Genomic DNA, 16,800 nt, shown 5'->3' with positions numbered 1-16,800 from the left:
ACAAATGCCCTAGCTTGGCTCCTGCTACACTCACACACGCCATCTCCAAGGAATGATCTATTTTTAAAATCAATATTTAATTAATTATCCCTTTACCAGATGATTAATTTAATTGATCATTTTATATGCTTATTACCTTTAAATTAATTAAATTATATTTAATTAATAACCCATTTCCATTTCTTCCAAAGATTGATTTATTTCAATAAACAAATTATGACTTAGGGGAATATTCCAAGATTTATCCCTAATCCTACTTAACCAAATTAATTTATTATTAATTAAGCTAATTCTGTAATTCCTACAAACCCACATCTTAATCCCCCATTATCCTAATTAACCCAAATCCTAATCTATGTTAGTATTTATTCTAATTTAAAATACTACACACCTACCCATGTTATCTCAGCCATCCACATCATCTTTGACCAAGGGGTGCTCACACATGCATGATAATTGCTCCTCCTCATGGAGCCACCCTACACTTTCCCCTTATGGCATATATGTCATATCCCCCCTTTTCATAGTTCCTACTCCTTTCCACAAGTGTTCCACTTGTCAACTCTTTGGACTTCCTAAGGTTTCTTACACATGTGTGAGCACACCTTCCCATTTTACCTAGGATCGTTGGACTTCCCAAGGTTGCTCACACGTGTGAGCACATCTTTCTCTTTTTTACCTAGGACAATTGTTCTTCCCAAGATGTGCTCACACATGTGTGAGCAAACTTACCCTTGCCCCCCATTTCTCCTTGTGACACTTGTCACAAGGCTAGGCCTTCCAATATGGGACCACATTCCCTTTCAATCTGAGACCTTCATCCCACTTTTTATCTTAACCGTCCATTTCTAAGCCTCAAACTCTATAAATTGAGCCCTTATCTTTTATCAAAGGATCCATTTTTCATCGTAAACTTATGCTGCCCTTTTGGTTGCATATACATAAATCATTGCATCCATCATGTTGCCCTCTTGAGTGCATAATCTATTATCATATCACCCTCACCATGTCAGAATCCTTATCCACACATCTTTATGTTGTTATGTAAATGTGAGCAATCCACATTCCACTCTCCATCAATCTCCCCAAACCTTGTTTTGTCAATCTCGGAGCGTTGGGGTCGTGAAGAGGAGGAGGACAAGGAAGACTGCAATGGCATAGGGAGCTTCTTAAGGGAAGTAGAACTTTATGTTCAAGTTTCTTATTTATACTTCATAATAACTTTCTTGATATCATTTTAAAATGGTTTTGATTTACATTTATGATTAATCTACTGACTGTCTTAATGATGACATTAACTATAAATCAACAATCTCTTTATGGATAGTTATTTTATTTGTAAGACTTGTTAATGCTTATAGTTTGCAATATGTTAGCTTGTTCAACATTATTTCAATTCATCTCTTTAGTTTACGTGTTTGGCGCTCTCTTTAGTTTACATGTATTTGGTGCTCTTAATGTTATTTACTTATAATGTATGAAAAAAGAGACCAAATTTTTTCCTAATTCATCTTCTACACCTCTTTGGTGTACCCATCACATACCAAAATGCCATTTCTAGTTTTTAATATCAATTCAGAAATGTATGAAAATTATTTAATGACTCTAAACATTGCAAGTCTTCCAAGTATTTTATGGATGCCCTTCATCACAAAAATTTAAGAGACCACCTACTTAGATTTAATGGAAAGCTTTCAACTTAAAAATTCCTGAGACGAGGTAGGGGAAGGGTACCAATAGTGGACATAATTCCAATAGTGGACACCTTTTTGTCAATCCAACCCCCCGGTAGTAGATTGTAAAGGAGCCCTTTATTAGCTCATTTGTGCACCACTACTGGCCCATTTGTGCACCACTACTAGGACATTTGTGCATAACTACTGAGGCATTTGTCCATTACTATTGGACTAATATTGGATATTATGAGTTGTCTACTATTGACACAAAAGTGTTTATGTATAAGACGACACTTTTAAATGACCACTTTTTGACCTTTCCACATAAAACGATTTCCACAGGTGCATGTTAGTATCCAAAAAACGGATCCTTAATTATAAACAATTAAATCGTATACAAAGAAAATCAATTTTTTTTTTGAAATCCAGCATACAATTTGAGAGTTCTATGTGCTATATCAAAAGCACCATTGTAGAGCCCCGCTGAGACCTCACTAAGAGTGATAAAGCTGCTCCGGCCATTGTCAAAATTGGAAAATACATTCAGCTGCAGAAGACGGTGTTACGTTTTAGCCTCACGTTGATTGAAGAAATGGAAATAGAAAGACCAACCATACAAGGCCAAGAAGAAGATGACGAGGACGACTGCGTATGGCTGGACGAAGCCTTCTTTGTAAATCAAAGGTCACCTCGACCTTCAATTGTTATTATTTTAATGCAATATCAGGCTTCATTCCTCTCTAATATTTTTATCTTTGCATATGCAGCTACGAGACACGAACTTTTGCCTATGGCTCCCACGTTCTTCGACTCCTGTGTTTGGAGTCTGCTTCCAGTACGGTTGTTTTTAAAATTTCCTGCTTTACTTCTTACTGTACATTGTACTGTATTGCTAATGTAGATTACACAAGGCTGTTTTAATTGTGGAGAATATGAAACTCGATTATAGCAAACAAATCCAATCAGTTGAGAACATACATCATTTTTAGTGGGTTTTTGGTAAGCTGGGACGGTTGTGGGGAACAGCAAATTGGAGATCACGCTGGTTAAGAGTAATGCTCTCCAATATATCGATTTAGGGTTAACTGATACTAGGGCATATAATTTTGAGTTGGTGAGGCTCAGGGCCGTTAATGTTTATTTGGATACACTAGTTCAAAACTGGTGATTACACCTAATCTCACAAATGCACCACCAAATCACGGTATCTATACGTGGAGTAAGAGCCTTTGAATCATGATTTTGATTTCTACAATTTGGGCCAGCTTCAAATTTTTTCTGTTTTCCACAAATCGTGTGGATTAGGGAAGTGTTACTATGGCTTAAGTTTCGGGTTATGCTACCAAAACTTGGGTATGCTATAATTTAAAAAATTAAACACCAATCTTGAAATTTGAAACATATGAGCATTATGAAGCTTAGTAAATCAGATATATCGTATCATATTATGTAAATTAATGCCTTAATATATTCCATGGAATCGTTCTGCCCACAGTGGTACAACTCAAAATTCTTTGAGTGAAACTCAAAATCCTCTGTAAATCTTGACAATATCAGTTGAAACTTGAAATACACTTCCACCATAATAGTTGACTTTAACTTAATGTCAAAAATAATATATATTAGAGTTTTTTATGAAACAAGTGTTTACTTTTTGTCTGACATTTTTAGTTTTCTTAATGATTTTTTACTGAGGTCTACCCCAAACTAGGGCAAATGCACCTAGTGTGTTTGGGGTGCATTAGGCTGCACCAGGTAAAACGCCCAGTTTAGCTTAACAGACATCTGGACTGATGCTTGAATATGAACCATTTAGACATTGAAAATTTACAATGGATAAACCATCGCCTATGTCCAGACAGTTGTAAATCAAATCTTGTAGTCCAATACTTCGAGAGCGAACCTGCATAGTTGAATTACCAAGGATTACTCTGGAAGATTTTATCAGTTTTCCTTACTATTGGACACAACAAATGTCGTTTTGCACATAACATAATCTCACTACTGCTGTTGAAGTTCCATTGTTTGAGAATCCATTATGTTGAATTGTAACAAAAACCTGTACCCTGTAAATGTACACATAAAGTATTCAGCAATTTACAGTTTTCTAGAGCAGTATTATGTGTTTGACAGAGGAAAAATTTCTCATGCTTTACTTTTATTCTTTTTATTGCCGCTAGTACAGAAATTTTTAAAGAGAACATGAAGGATATTGCTCCCTTGAATGTCTGTTCCATAGCTGTATTTGATCAAGAACTCAAAACATCAAGTCCAAATTCAGTCCCCTGAAAACGAAATGCGATGGGTCATCTTGAGTAAATATTCTATAATGAAAATCACAAGATTCTCTCTTATGAGATTGTTTGTGTTACAGCTGTTGATATAGCAGTGGCATTTCTTTTAACTTGGAAATCTGTTCTTTGACACTTTCTATTTCCTTTGATTTTTATTTTTTTAATAATAATTTTAATATTTTATACAACATGTTTTTCAAAATCATTAATTTGTTCATAGTCGGTTAACAATAAATAGATATATACTTGTTTGGTAATTTATATATCTGATTGTGAAGATGGAATTATCGGATACATCTCCCAATTTCTAATTATGGCATTACCATTAATATAGAAATTTGGTTGATGAGACTAATCTCTTTGTATACAGTGTGATTTATAGTTTATTACTGATGCTGGTTTGCATGAGAATGAATATTCTTGATTAGAAAATTTCTTTCCCTATCTAAGTTCTTGTTCAACTGAAGTAACTATGTTCTTATCTATAGTTCTGATTCCTTTGCATGTCCCATTTTCACTTTCGTTCCTTTGGTTTTGTTTGGGCTAATATGGTCCTTTTGTTTGCCTTTTGGCTGACCAAGTTGAAATAATAATTCGTTATTGATATTTACAAAAGGAGATGAAATCTCCTTAAATAGAGAGTACAAGTGACGTTCCTATAAAAGAAACGATAAAAAACGAAAGACAGAAAGGAAACTTCCTAAAACTAATTAAAGACGAAAGACATAAAAGGAAGTTTCTAAATACCAACTAAGATGACCATTATAGAAATCTTAATATATTATTTTAATACCCTCCCTTAATGTCATTCTACTAACCACCCTACAAAAGACTTGATATAATCTGCAGGTCATTTGGTCATGAATGAAAAGAAGGCTGCCACCTTCTCTTCTTAATGCTTTGCGACATGAGCTCGCTGGTGAGACCCTCCTTTTCTGCAAAACTTCTTCATATGACTAATAAATGAAAACCATCCTTCCAACATGATGTTGGGTAACGGAGCCATCCCTCCTGCTATATGGAATCCGAAACTAGTTTCTCAAAAAACTTCACAATTTTGCCAAAAATTGGCAAAAAAAGCAAAACCCATGATTTTGTAAAAAAAAATGTCAATTTTTTTCTTGAAGAACACCGTTTGCCCTAGAAACCCTAGGTGCGACCCAAAACAAGCTGCAAGAAACTACAAATTTGTGGAAAAATCGTCAAACCCTGTTGGCACAAATCCCTAGGCGCTGTAGAACAAGAGACTTTGTGCAGCAACAAAGACATGGCCAGAAGCCCTTCGTGTGGTATAAAAAACCCTTCACATAGAAAAAACACCATCACAGTTGTCGCAAAGAAAGAGAGCACACCACGTTTTTTGTTCAAAAAATCTCCAAAAAAAATAAAATCTTTGCATGCTGATACCGTAGCCATGGAAAACAGAAAACCGATGATTTTTATGTGAAAAAATCGCACAAAAAAGAACAAAAAAGCCACAATTTTTGAAGAGAAAATTGGCCAAAACCCTCCATGATTTTTTGTGGATTAAAATTAAAAACCCCTCCAGCAAAGAAAGAACCTATGATTTTTCAAAAAGTCGTGCAAAACACCTAGAAAACACAAAAATCCTTGCACTGCGACCAAAGCCCTTCATTTCACAGTAAAACAAAAAACACGCTACATGGAAAATAGGTCACAACCGTGGCAAATAAAACAACCCATTGCAGATGATAAAACACACCATCTTGGAAATGATAGCAGAAGTCATGTGATAAAAAACTGTTGAGATCTCGGTGTTGATGATGTTTAGAAATGCGGCTAAAAAACCCTCAACTCGTATTGCGGTTGCATGCATAGGAGGAAAACTCGACATCGACGTTCAGACTCTTTGCACGATTTGAAACAAAACGCCTTCTTTCACATGAACCACGAGCCAAGAAAACGAGCCACGATCATCAACTAAAAACAAAGCCCTTGCGTTCAGACTGCAACAAGACTTGTGATTTCAAACCCTTTGTGAATTCAAAGAAGAAACCCTTTGAATTGCACCCATGATTTTTACATAAAAAATTGATTCAAAAACATTTCTGGAAATAAATTCTAGGTAACCCATGATTTTCTTTTTTAAATTTGTCAAAATACTTAACCCACTTTGATATCATGAAATGATAATTCGTTACTTGATATTTACAAAAGGAGATGAAAGCTTCTTAAATAGAGAGTACAAGCAATGTTTCTATAAAAGAAATGATCGAAAACGAATCGAAAGACAAAAAGGAAACTTCCTAAAACTAACTAAAGACGAAAGACATAAAAGGGAGTTTCTAAATACCAACTAAGATGACCCTTATAGAAATATTTCATCTTACAATTCACACCTCATATTTGTGCTTCTACTTTAGCCTGTCCTATCCTCATTCCCCCTAGGCTTGTTTTGGCCCCATTTTACTCCGGATTTGATGTCACTTGCTTACATGGCTAGGTGGACTCCATTCCATGGCAATGTCTCCCTTAATTTATTGGTTGCTTGTCCTACTTTTGGAGGTGGCGCCCTTGTCTAGACCAACGCGCCATGGCACCTTGGTCCCCCTTAATCAGAACCCATTTGAAATGTGGGTTGACACTCCCCCTCCCCAATGGATTTTGGTCCTTGTGCCTCAATGTGACCGTTGGAGGTCGGCCTAATCAGTTATTGAACCTAGGGAATCCTATATAAAGACATCTTATCAATTCATTTGAGATCTAAGACTCCATAATACACATACCCTATCATTCGTGCATCTGTCAAGCAGTCATCATAAGCATTTTTAGGCTTTTAAGGCAGCATTTCATCCTTTCAAGCATAATGGAGCAAAGTTACATCAATCTTCATGCAAGCATGTGTGTTTGATTAGGTCTTTCATGTTAGTGTGCTTGTCATGTTATTACATTCAAAATTTGTGATCTAATCTAAAGAGCATTGCATCATCAATCTTTTCATCAGCCATTGTAGATCCGAGGCACATCTCCTAGCATTTACTTCAGTATTTACATTATTCAATTCAAGGTTAATTCCTAAACTAGGGTTTGCAAACCTATAATGTGCCCTTTTGGGATTTACCATATTTTATATCCGAGACAATAATTCTAACTTAGATGAGAGTTGTAATATATTAATAAATATAATTTAATCAAATCTGAATACATTTCATTATAACATTTAACTTAAAATTCTAAGAATAGTTTGGAAGATAGAACTTATCTCAATAGCTTTCTTTGATTTATGCTGATCATAAACCTCCCATAAACTGATTATCATCTCCTTACAAATCTTCTATAGAACTTCTTACAATATTCTCATAAGTCTGTCATAAAATTCTTCACTATCTCCTTATATAATCTGTTCATACAATCTTCCATAAATCTGCAATCTTACTTTTCATCCATGTCCTTGGTGCCTATGCTCAATAGTCTTTTTAATACACATACCTTTCCTCTATTCTGTATGAACTTCTTGTCTTATATGTAGATCTCATATAATATTATTTCTCACACAGCATCTACTTATTCTTTTCACTTGTAGTATATATTTTATTCTTTGTATACTTCATACTTTTTAATTCTTGCCTCAAACAATGATTTGAATCTCCCTTTTGTATCCTTCATACAACCTTGTTTAAATTTGTGTCCTTCACTTAATAAATGATCACCATTGTTTTTCAACACAATTTCTTTTAATCGCTGTTCCTTTGTATAAACACGTGGTTTGTATGCCAATATGTGACCAACCAAAACTCCTTAATCACTGTCATAACATTTCCTTTGTAGTTTTTGTTTTAACAATCTTGTCGATGTTACGAAGTCGCTGCTTCGTACATCCGCTTCAATACAATTACCTCTGAATACAATTGCTTCATCTTAATCATTGACTTTTTTCCATTAACATACAGATGGAACATTTCCTTTATGTGAATCATTGTCTAATAAAGTCATTAATCAAAGCGTTGTCTTCACGTTTTCATTGTTCAATTTTTGTCGTTGCAATCTGGATGCTTAAGAAGTCAACCAGCATTACCCAAAGTTGTCTATAATCTTTTATATATGCTTTGATTTTGTCTTGGACATAATATTTTATTTAATTCGCTTCTCATAATCCTTATCATCTCTGCCTTCTAATAAAACATAATCTCTGCATAGTATCCCAAGAAAGTTTTGATATAGATTCTAACTCCTAGAATATAGGATTTGAGGCTGTGAGTCTGATCAGTATATTTGATCTGATATATTTCTTCAAGCTCATTATGAATTGATCTTCCTTCTTATAAGTACGGCTAACTAGGAGTAACTGATTGCCACGACATATGATTGTATGGGATAAATGAGGAATTGGATTTGTGACGAGAGAATCAAAACTTCAATATTTGATCTTGTTGTGACCTATTTCACACATTGTCCCATTGCAAATGGGGACCTGTTGTGAGGTATTCACACATCGCCCCATCACAAATGGGGACCCCACTTTTTCGCTTTCTAGGTTAGTCGTCTTTGCTTAGTTGTTAGTTGTGTTGAGTCTTAGCTATTAGCCTTTGCATTAGAGAGATCTAGGTTGTTAAGAAGTTAAGAGTCAGGTAGATAGTCTTGCATGAGTGTGACGTAAGTAAGTTTGCAAGGTCCAGATATCAAGAGTTCAACCATGAGTCAGGAAGGTTTGCCAATTTGAAGGTAACTTCAAGTGCTCCTCTTAAAGGAAAGAACTTCACTTCATGAACATTCCTTGTGTAGTGAATTTGTTACACTTCTCCCATAGAGTGAAGACTCACTCTAAGATCTCATGTTGAGCAAGTTATCGGGTATTGAAGTTGAGAGCTTAAGTGAAAATGAGCAAAGGGGAGTTTGGTCTTGGTTTGAAATCCGCTTCATGAGCTTAACCTTAGGAGCTAACTTCATCTTCAAAGCCTCAGAAGTGAATTTCACCTTCATGAACTCAGGGTTTGAGCGAACTTCATGCTTGAGAGGATTGGAGCACAAAACGAACTTCATGACTTGCCGCCCTGGAGCGAACTTCATGAGTGAGACTTTTGGAGCGAACTTCATGTTTGAAGGATTTGGAGCAAACTTCATGAATGAGGAGATTGGAGTGAATTTCACTTTCAAGCTTTCATAAACAAGGTTGGCAATAAAGGAATGAAGTGAAGGATTTGAGAACACTTACTTCATGAGTTCACCTTTTGGAGCGAAATTTTCCAACTTCATGAGTTGTCTCCTTGGAGCGAATTTACAACTTCATGACTTGCCATCTTGGAGCGAACTTCATGACTTGCCTTCTTGGAGCGAAATTCCTACTTCATGAGTTGAGCAAGTGGAGCGAAATTCATACTTGATGAGTTGAGCAAGTGGAGCGAAATTCCCACTTCATGAGTTGAGCAAGTGGAGCGAAATTCTTACTTTATGAGTTGAGTAAGTGGATCGAAATTCATACTTCATGAGTTGAGCAAGTGGAGCAAAATTCATGCTTCACGAGTTGAGTAAGTGGAGCGAAATTCATACTCCATGAGTTGAACAACAAGAGCGAATTTCCAACTTTATGAGTTGCCATCTTGGAGCGAATTTCATGCTTCATAAGTTGGGATTTTGGAGTGAAACTTTAGGTTTGAGAGATTTGGAGCGAATTTCATGTTTGGAAGAGACAAGTAAGCTTAGCAAGCAAGGCAATGGAAATAAGACTTCATGTGCACACCCCTTGGAGTGAATTTTACAACTTCATGAGTTGCCTCCTTGGAGAGAATTTTACAACTTCATGAGTTGCCATCTTGGAGCGAATTTACAACTTCATGAGTTGCCATCTTGAAGCGAATTTCAGGAGTTGAGGATTTGGAGCAAATTTCTACAAAGGTGAACTTCATGACTTAGAAGATTGGAGCGAATTTCATGAATAAGCAAGGTGATTGAAACAAGTTTCATGTGCACACCATCTAGAGCAATCTTCATCTTCAAACCTACACAAGCAAATCTCAACTTCATGAATTAGCATGCATGAACGAATTTCATATTGAATTTCACAAACTCAACATGCAAGAGTGAACTTCATGATTTGACCTGCATGAGCAAACTTCACAATTTCAAGGGTATGAGCGAAGTTAAAGAAAATGAAGAAGAGTAAGACAAGGACAACTTCATGGACATCAAGGGTGGAGTAAACTTCAAGAGCTCCTCCCCAAAAAGCGCTAAAACAACTTCAAGTGTCGCTTCATGAGGGCAAATTCTCGTTATATGTTCTTATTAAATATATATATCAAGTGTATTTGATACTCGCTTGTTTGTTTTGCAAGAGATGAAGCAAGATACAAGGAGAACCCCTTCAAGAAGCTTCATCAACAAACACAAGAACATCAAGGAGGAGAAGATCTCAAAGTGTTTAAAGCCTCTCACCACCTCAATAACATGAAGAAGACTCAAAATGCTACTAGGTTGAAAGACTTCAAATGTTCAATAGCTGTAAGCAATGGAGCAGGATATCTTCAAGGTTCTCATTCTATCACATTAACATGGAGAGATCACAGGAGTGCAAAGGAGAAATCATCCAACTACCTCATGGCACTAGAACATAAAGGAAGGGTAACCTACATGATGAAAGGATGTTTTGCAATCTTGAATTCCCTTTAGGAATCCAAGAATCGAAGTCAGTACGATGAAGAACTGCATTCAACCAGTTGCATCATTCATCAAGTATGTCGAAAATGAAGGAAGATCAACCAAAGTCATCACAAGACCTACATCGAGCATGATTGAAGAAGCATATAGTTTCAGAAGAGTTAATCAAAGTTTGCTTCTCATCATCATCATCACTTTGAGCAACTGAATAATGATGAGTATCAAGAGATATCCCTCAAGATCCCTTCATGATGATGAATCAAATCAAGTTTACAAGTGCAAGATTGAAGTGGCAGCCCAGTTATCCCTTCCACCAATCAGAGAGGTTCACATCAACACGTCTAAGTTTAATGAATCAAGCTCATATATGAAGGCACAAACTCCAATGCAACTACCCTCAACATCTATTGGTCCACACTCTTTGAATGTAATTCTCTCATTGGCTGAGAAGAGTTTGTTGTAACAAACCCTAATTAGGGTTTCATTGTAAAATCTTAGCCATGGATGGAGATTCAATCCTGACCATTCATTGTAAATGAGCTCTCTAGAAAGGCTCAAACTCTTCATTTGTAAAGGTTAATAGTTAGCTAATAGTGAATAGAATAGAATAATAGATACCTTAGAAGAATAGTAATTAGAATAGGAGTTAGATTAGTAGAAGGCAAAGATTGTTGCCAAACCTTGTTGTAGAGAACAATTGATTTCATTGAAGTTATGGTGAATTTGATTTGTTTCTTCAACAACCCGCATGGTCTTTACTTCTCAATTTACTTTCATGTTAATTAGATTGAATGGAGGAATTTGTTGAATGTATTCATGTGGAATCTGCCTAGTCCATACCACTAGCCTCTTACTGATTGTAGGTGTGCCTTGCGTGGTCAACTGGAATATTATGAGCTTAACTTCAAATTGTTATGCATCCATTGTTTATGCGTTAACTTGAATGGTGAGCAATGTTTGATGGTAATAATTTGAAAATCTTTGAAATGTCCTTAGAAGATTGCACTGAGCTTGTGTCAAATTGTTCAAGTTGATGGTGAGACCTTGTCCAGTAGGATTCCATCTAGTCATTCACTCATCTTCTTACATTCGAGGCTTTAGGAGTAGCGTAGACTTCACAAACTCCATCTCTTTTGCTCTTTTTTATCTTCCAATTGAGTAGATAGGACCTAAGTTCCAGTAAATCAAGCATTCAGCCATTCAAATGTAAATCCCCTTGTGATTCCAGCATAATCACATCAACCAACAAAGCTTATCCACATGTAGTGACCCTACATTCATTAACCTTGGAGTCTTCTCAAGTGATCCTTAAGCTAATCTTCAGCATTTGAGAGATTTTGTTCTAGAGAGGATAAGACACTTTTGGGTATTTTATTCTGTGTTCGCATGTGCATAAAAAACACATTAACAGGACCCCCAGTAGTTTGCTTTTTTTAGGGTTTTGGTCTTAGCTCTGCAATTTCATAAGTCTCTATTTTTGAGAGTTTAGAGTTTGAGTTTTTCCAAGAGTCACCTCGAGCCAAATAGAGAATTTGTGCTCAGAACACTATCAGGATGTTGTCAAAGTGCTCAGAAGGCACGAAGGATGAAGATCGTAATTGCTTTGAAACAATTTTGACACCTTCCTATTTTTTAGGAATTTTGCTTTTTTGGCACTTTGGACCCAATCCGGGAAGCAACTTTTTTGGCTTGCTTTTTGCTTTTTGCTTTTTGTTTTTCTCTGCTTTTTTGAAAGTAGGTTTAGGGTTTGGTCCCTTAGGTCATGTCATCACTACCCATGTCTTCAGAATCAAAAAATTATGTCTCTAAGTGTAAAAAGCAGAGAAAAAGCTCCCAAGCTAGGGTTTGTTCCAGAAGTTCCAGGTATGGTTATGGTTGAGCAAAAGAATTCGTTTGTGTTCATAACTATGAAGTAGATTGTCCAAGAGTGAGCATGGCTTAAGGTACAAAATTCGCCCAAGGTTTGGACAAGTTTGATGGACCTTGAAGTCCGCCCTCAACAACCATTGTCTAGCAAGCATGGAAGTCCAACCAGCTCAAGCAAAGAATGTCCAAACCTTCATCAAGTCCAATCAAGCACATAGAAGACATGGCCAATGGTAGGGAGAAGTCCACCCAACCAAGAGACTAGACTATCCAATGGAACTCAAGATCCGCCAAGGCATGAAGAAGGATGTCCAAACACTCATGAACTCCACCCAGCTTGGAAGCTGTCCAAACTGCTTCAGAGTCCGCCTGGCCAAGGGAGAAGGTTGGCAGATGAAAGGTAAACTCTGATCTACAGTTAGAAAGGATGAGGTTAAGTCAGTGGCATGGTAAGAAAGACAAGTCTAAACACATGTCCAAAGTCTGCCTTGGCCTGTGAAGCTCCAAGTCTGCCCAAGATGAAAGGCATGAAGCAAAGATGAACATGGCAAGCACACCTCAAAGTCTGCCTTGTCCAAGGAAGTGTGAAGTCCACCCAAGCATGATTGTCCAATGGACTATGAACTCCGCCCAAGAGGTTTAGCATGGCAAGGAAAGGGTAAAGTCCGCCCAAGCAAGAGCAAACATGCCAAAGACAAAGCAAAGTCCGCCTTGTCCAATGGAGGTTGAAGTTCGCTCGAGACCAAGAAAGATAAACTTGTCCAAATAATGGCAAAGTCTGCCATGAAGAGGTGTGTCCAATAAAGCATGAAGTCCGCCCTCTTAGCACTATCTACACTTGAGCAAAGTTCGCCAAGATGAAGAGATGTCTAAACCAAGGGTAAAGTCCGCCTAAGAGAAGCATGTCTAATAAGTTTCCAAGTCCGCCATGGCTAGAAAGTGTCCAAGTCCGCCCAAGGTGAAGAACATAAAGCAGAGATGGCAAAAGACAAGCCAAGTCTGCCTTGGCCTAAGCATAGATAAAGTCCGCTCAAGAGGATCCAACGTGATGCAAACTCCGCCCAAGGAGATAAAAGATTAAAGAAAAGCAAAGGATGAGAGCAAGACAAGGTAAGCACGTCCAAATAAGTGCCAAGTCCGCCTTGGCATGTTGTCCAATGAAGAGTAAAGTCCGACTTGCCTATGAAAAAGATGTCCAAGCTTTCATGAAGTCTGCCCACTCTTGGCCAAACACACTTCAAGGTCCATTCAAAAAGAAATTAAATGGTGGCAAGGTAAATTACACAAGGTTTGAAAGTTGGCAAGACATTAGACCTTCAAGTTCGACCTAGGCATAAATGGAATATGTGAAGATGGCTAAGCAAGATGAAAAGTGCGCCCATCACCTATGGGTTAGACATGAAGATACCAACTTGCCATGATGAAGAAAGGAAAATGGCTAGAGAAATAAACAAATTTGGTATAAAATACATGAGATTTACCATCAAAAGACAGACAAATTTGATATCAACTATTGAAGGGTCAATTGATTGAACGGGCTGGAAAATAAAGCTTGACACTTAAAATATTCTTTTTCCAACACTTAGAATTATTTTCGAAGGGAAAATAAATTCAACACTTGGAAATTTTTTTGGAATTCAAGAGAATCATCTAGAAGGTTCTAAGAATTTCGCCTTGGGTAAAGAATTAAAAAGTTTCCATTTTGAGAAAATTAAAACAAGTCCAAGTTTGATGAATATCAATAAAAACAAAAAAACAAAAAAATCACTTAAAGCTTCTAAAATCAAACTTCTCAATTCTATATTAACTCAACCTGTCACTTCAAAATTCATTATCAAGTTCAAAGGTTGAAGTTTGATTACAGAGGGTGAAAGATAGACTTTGAAGGTGAATTTTCAAGGTGAATTCTGGAAGACAGATAAATTTCTGAGTTGAGAAATTTTCTAAGTGTTGGAAGAAAGAACAAGGTTCTTTTCTGAGTTTAAGACAAAATTTAAGACAAATTTTCATCAAAATTAGTCAAAGAAAATCCCAGAGGTTCAAGAAATTCATATTCTTGATTGATTTCTTCTGTCTAAACCATTTATCTCTTGAAATTTACTAAGCACTTGGCCAAATTCTTCCACTTTCAGTCTGATTTTTCACAGATATTTAGCTTTTTGATGGGCTGAAAGTGGAATTTCTAAGACAAAACATCCAAAATCAGAATTAAAACTTTCTCGAGAAATAATGTTAAATTTTCATATGTATTGCAGATCAATGACCACCAAGGGAGTACCTTCCAGGAAAGCTCAGATGAAGTTCACCAGTAAAGGGTTGTAGCTGGATTTGAAGATCAATTCCAAGTGGAAGAATGTCATAGATACCAACCTTGGGCATATAGATTTCAAAGACTTCAAAAAGAGGATGTACAGGCACGATGAATATTTTCCAACACCTATTGCCCGTTGGATGATGATAAATGGCATCGTCCAAGCAGCTAGATTTCCACCAACCATGGAATGTGCAGAATTGATGGTTGAATGTGTTATTCAATACAACGCACAAGAAAGAGAGATCATTGCACCTGATGGAAGAGTTTTAGCTCATCTTGGAGAGTTAGCCATTCAGGAAGTGTTTGGGATACCAAACTACAACAAAACTTCATATAAAACTAAAGAAGACACCCAAAAACTTTATGATGGCTAACCTGACCTCTGTGCAACAAATATCAACAAGTCATGGTTAGAAAAGCCCAGGGCGTCCCTCAAGAAAGTGCCAAAGAAGCTACTATGCACAAACTTCAAAGAAGAATATGGTGACATCATCCTACCGCTGAACAGAGTAATAGGCAGCCCGCAAGGTGCGCCATTCAAAACATGGATGCATTACTTCATCGATGAGATCACCTCAGGAGTTAAAATGTTCAATTGGTCCTGAATAATCAGTGATAATCTAGATGAACAGTTGAAGAACTTAGAAAGGACAAAATCATTTTACATGAGCTCCTACATTGTCTACATGTTGGCCAGAAATTACAGATACATAGGATTGATTTGCAAAGGTGTAGTGGGCAATGGGGAGAACTAGTTCAAGTCCTATGACTGTTACCCGTAGTTGCAGCTTAGTGAAAAGATCCACTTCAAACGGTTAAATGATGCATTCATGATGCATATCACAAGGACACTACAAGGAGGAACTCATCAGAGGCTTTCTCATGAAGCCAAGAGTTTGATTAGCAAGTATGGATCTTGGTTTATCCAATTTCCAAAATTCACATACATAAGAATTCAAGGTTTTACTGGTTGTCCTTATCGACTTCCAATCTATCCTACCAACAGAATGGTCCTGCTTGAAGTCCTTAGACAGTTGGAGACTTATCAAGGCTTCCAAAGAGCAAAACAAAAGACATCTTTTCCATTCCCATTCTTTATTTGAGATATGCTAGAGTCTTGCCCAGCAGCACAGGCAACTGAGAGTGCCAGGCTTGAGATGCAATGGTACCCTTTCACAGTCTATCCGTCCAGAGTTGATTACGACCCTCACAACAATATTGGGACAGTAAATGGAGAAAGGTACAAACATAGAGTAGACTTGGAAGAATTTTGGGCAATTGCTGTTGATGAGTTTGACATTAGGAAAAGGCTATGGTCCAGACTACTAGTAAGCTTGATTAGAACTACTGAACTTTTTCATGTGCTGGATCAGTTGGAAGATGATGGAGAATACACTCAGCCTCGCTATGATGAGAATGCACCCCTTCCTCCTGTGAGATGGTCTGAACCAGAGCATGCAAATTTGTCTACTTTAATGAGACCAGTGGTCAAGTATTCTAAGTGGTGGGTCGATCAGCAAATTCATGGGCTAAGACGAAGGAATATAACCTTGACTTATAACCTGATGGGTGAAATAGAAGCATATTCTTCAAATCCAAAAGCATCTCAAAATGTCAAACCCATTGAAAGCATTAACTCTAGGAAAAAGAAGAAAGAAGTTGGAAGCTCTTCAAGGACAAAGGGCAAGACAGTTATAAATGAAGGATCTGCTCAGAAGAAGCAAAGGCATGAACCATCTCGTTTTGCCGCATCTGGGAATATAAACAATGTATTAACTATTGATGAGTCATTGGCTGAGATAAAGATTCCTTCTCCAATCCATGGGGAAAATGTAGAGTCAATCCAGCAGGAAGATGGAGAACCTCCATCTCCTACAGGCACAAAAATATTGGAGTTAGATAATGAGATGGACATTTTGGCGAAAATTTTTAGGAGGGAATGATTTCCGCTCTTCAAGGAGGCCAGAATATGCCATGTGAAGAGAATGATCAAGAGGAGGAAGGCATCGAGCAGCCTACGATTCCTAATTGGCTAAAA

At 37.0% G+C, this 16,800-nt stretch overlaps 1 protein-coding gene across 1 annotated transcript in view; it reads left to right on the top strand.

The window, feature by feature from the left end:
• Positions 1-2,130: 2,130 nt before the first annotated feature.
• LOC131039153 (uncharacterized) overlaps positions 2,131-16,800 on the top strand; it is a 56,570-nt gene continuing 41,900 nt past the window's right edge. Inside the window, exons 1-2 of the mRNA XM_057971821.2 lie at positions 2,131-2,360; positions 2,444-2,511. Of these exons, the coding sequence (XP_057827804.2) occupies positions 2,269-2,360; positions 2,444-2,511 (160 nt within the window). The 5' untranslated portion in view covers positions 2,131-2,268. The remainder of the gene's footprint in view (positions 2,361-2,443; positions 2,512-16,800) is intronic.

The sequence above is a fragment of the Cryptomeria japonica genome, chromosome 10 (assembly GCF_030272615.1).
Source record: "Cryptomeria japonica chromosome 10, Sugi_1.0, whole genome shotgun sequence".
NCBI lineage: Eukaryota > Viridiplantae > Streptophyta > Pinopsida > Cupressales > Cupressaceae > Cryptomeria > Cryptomeria japonica.
Note: the sequence above shows the minus strand (reverse complement) of the source record. Positions and strands in the feature narration are given on the sequence as shown.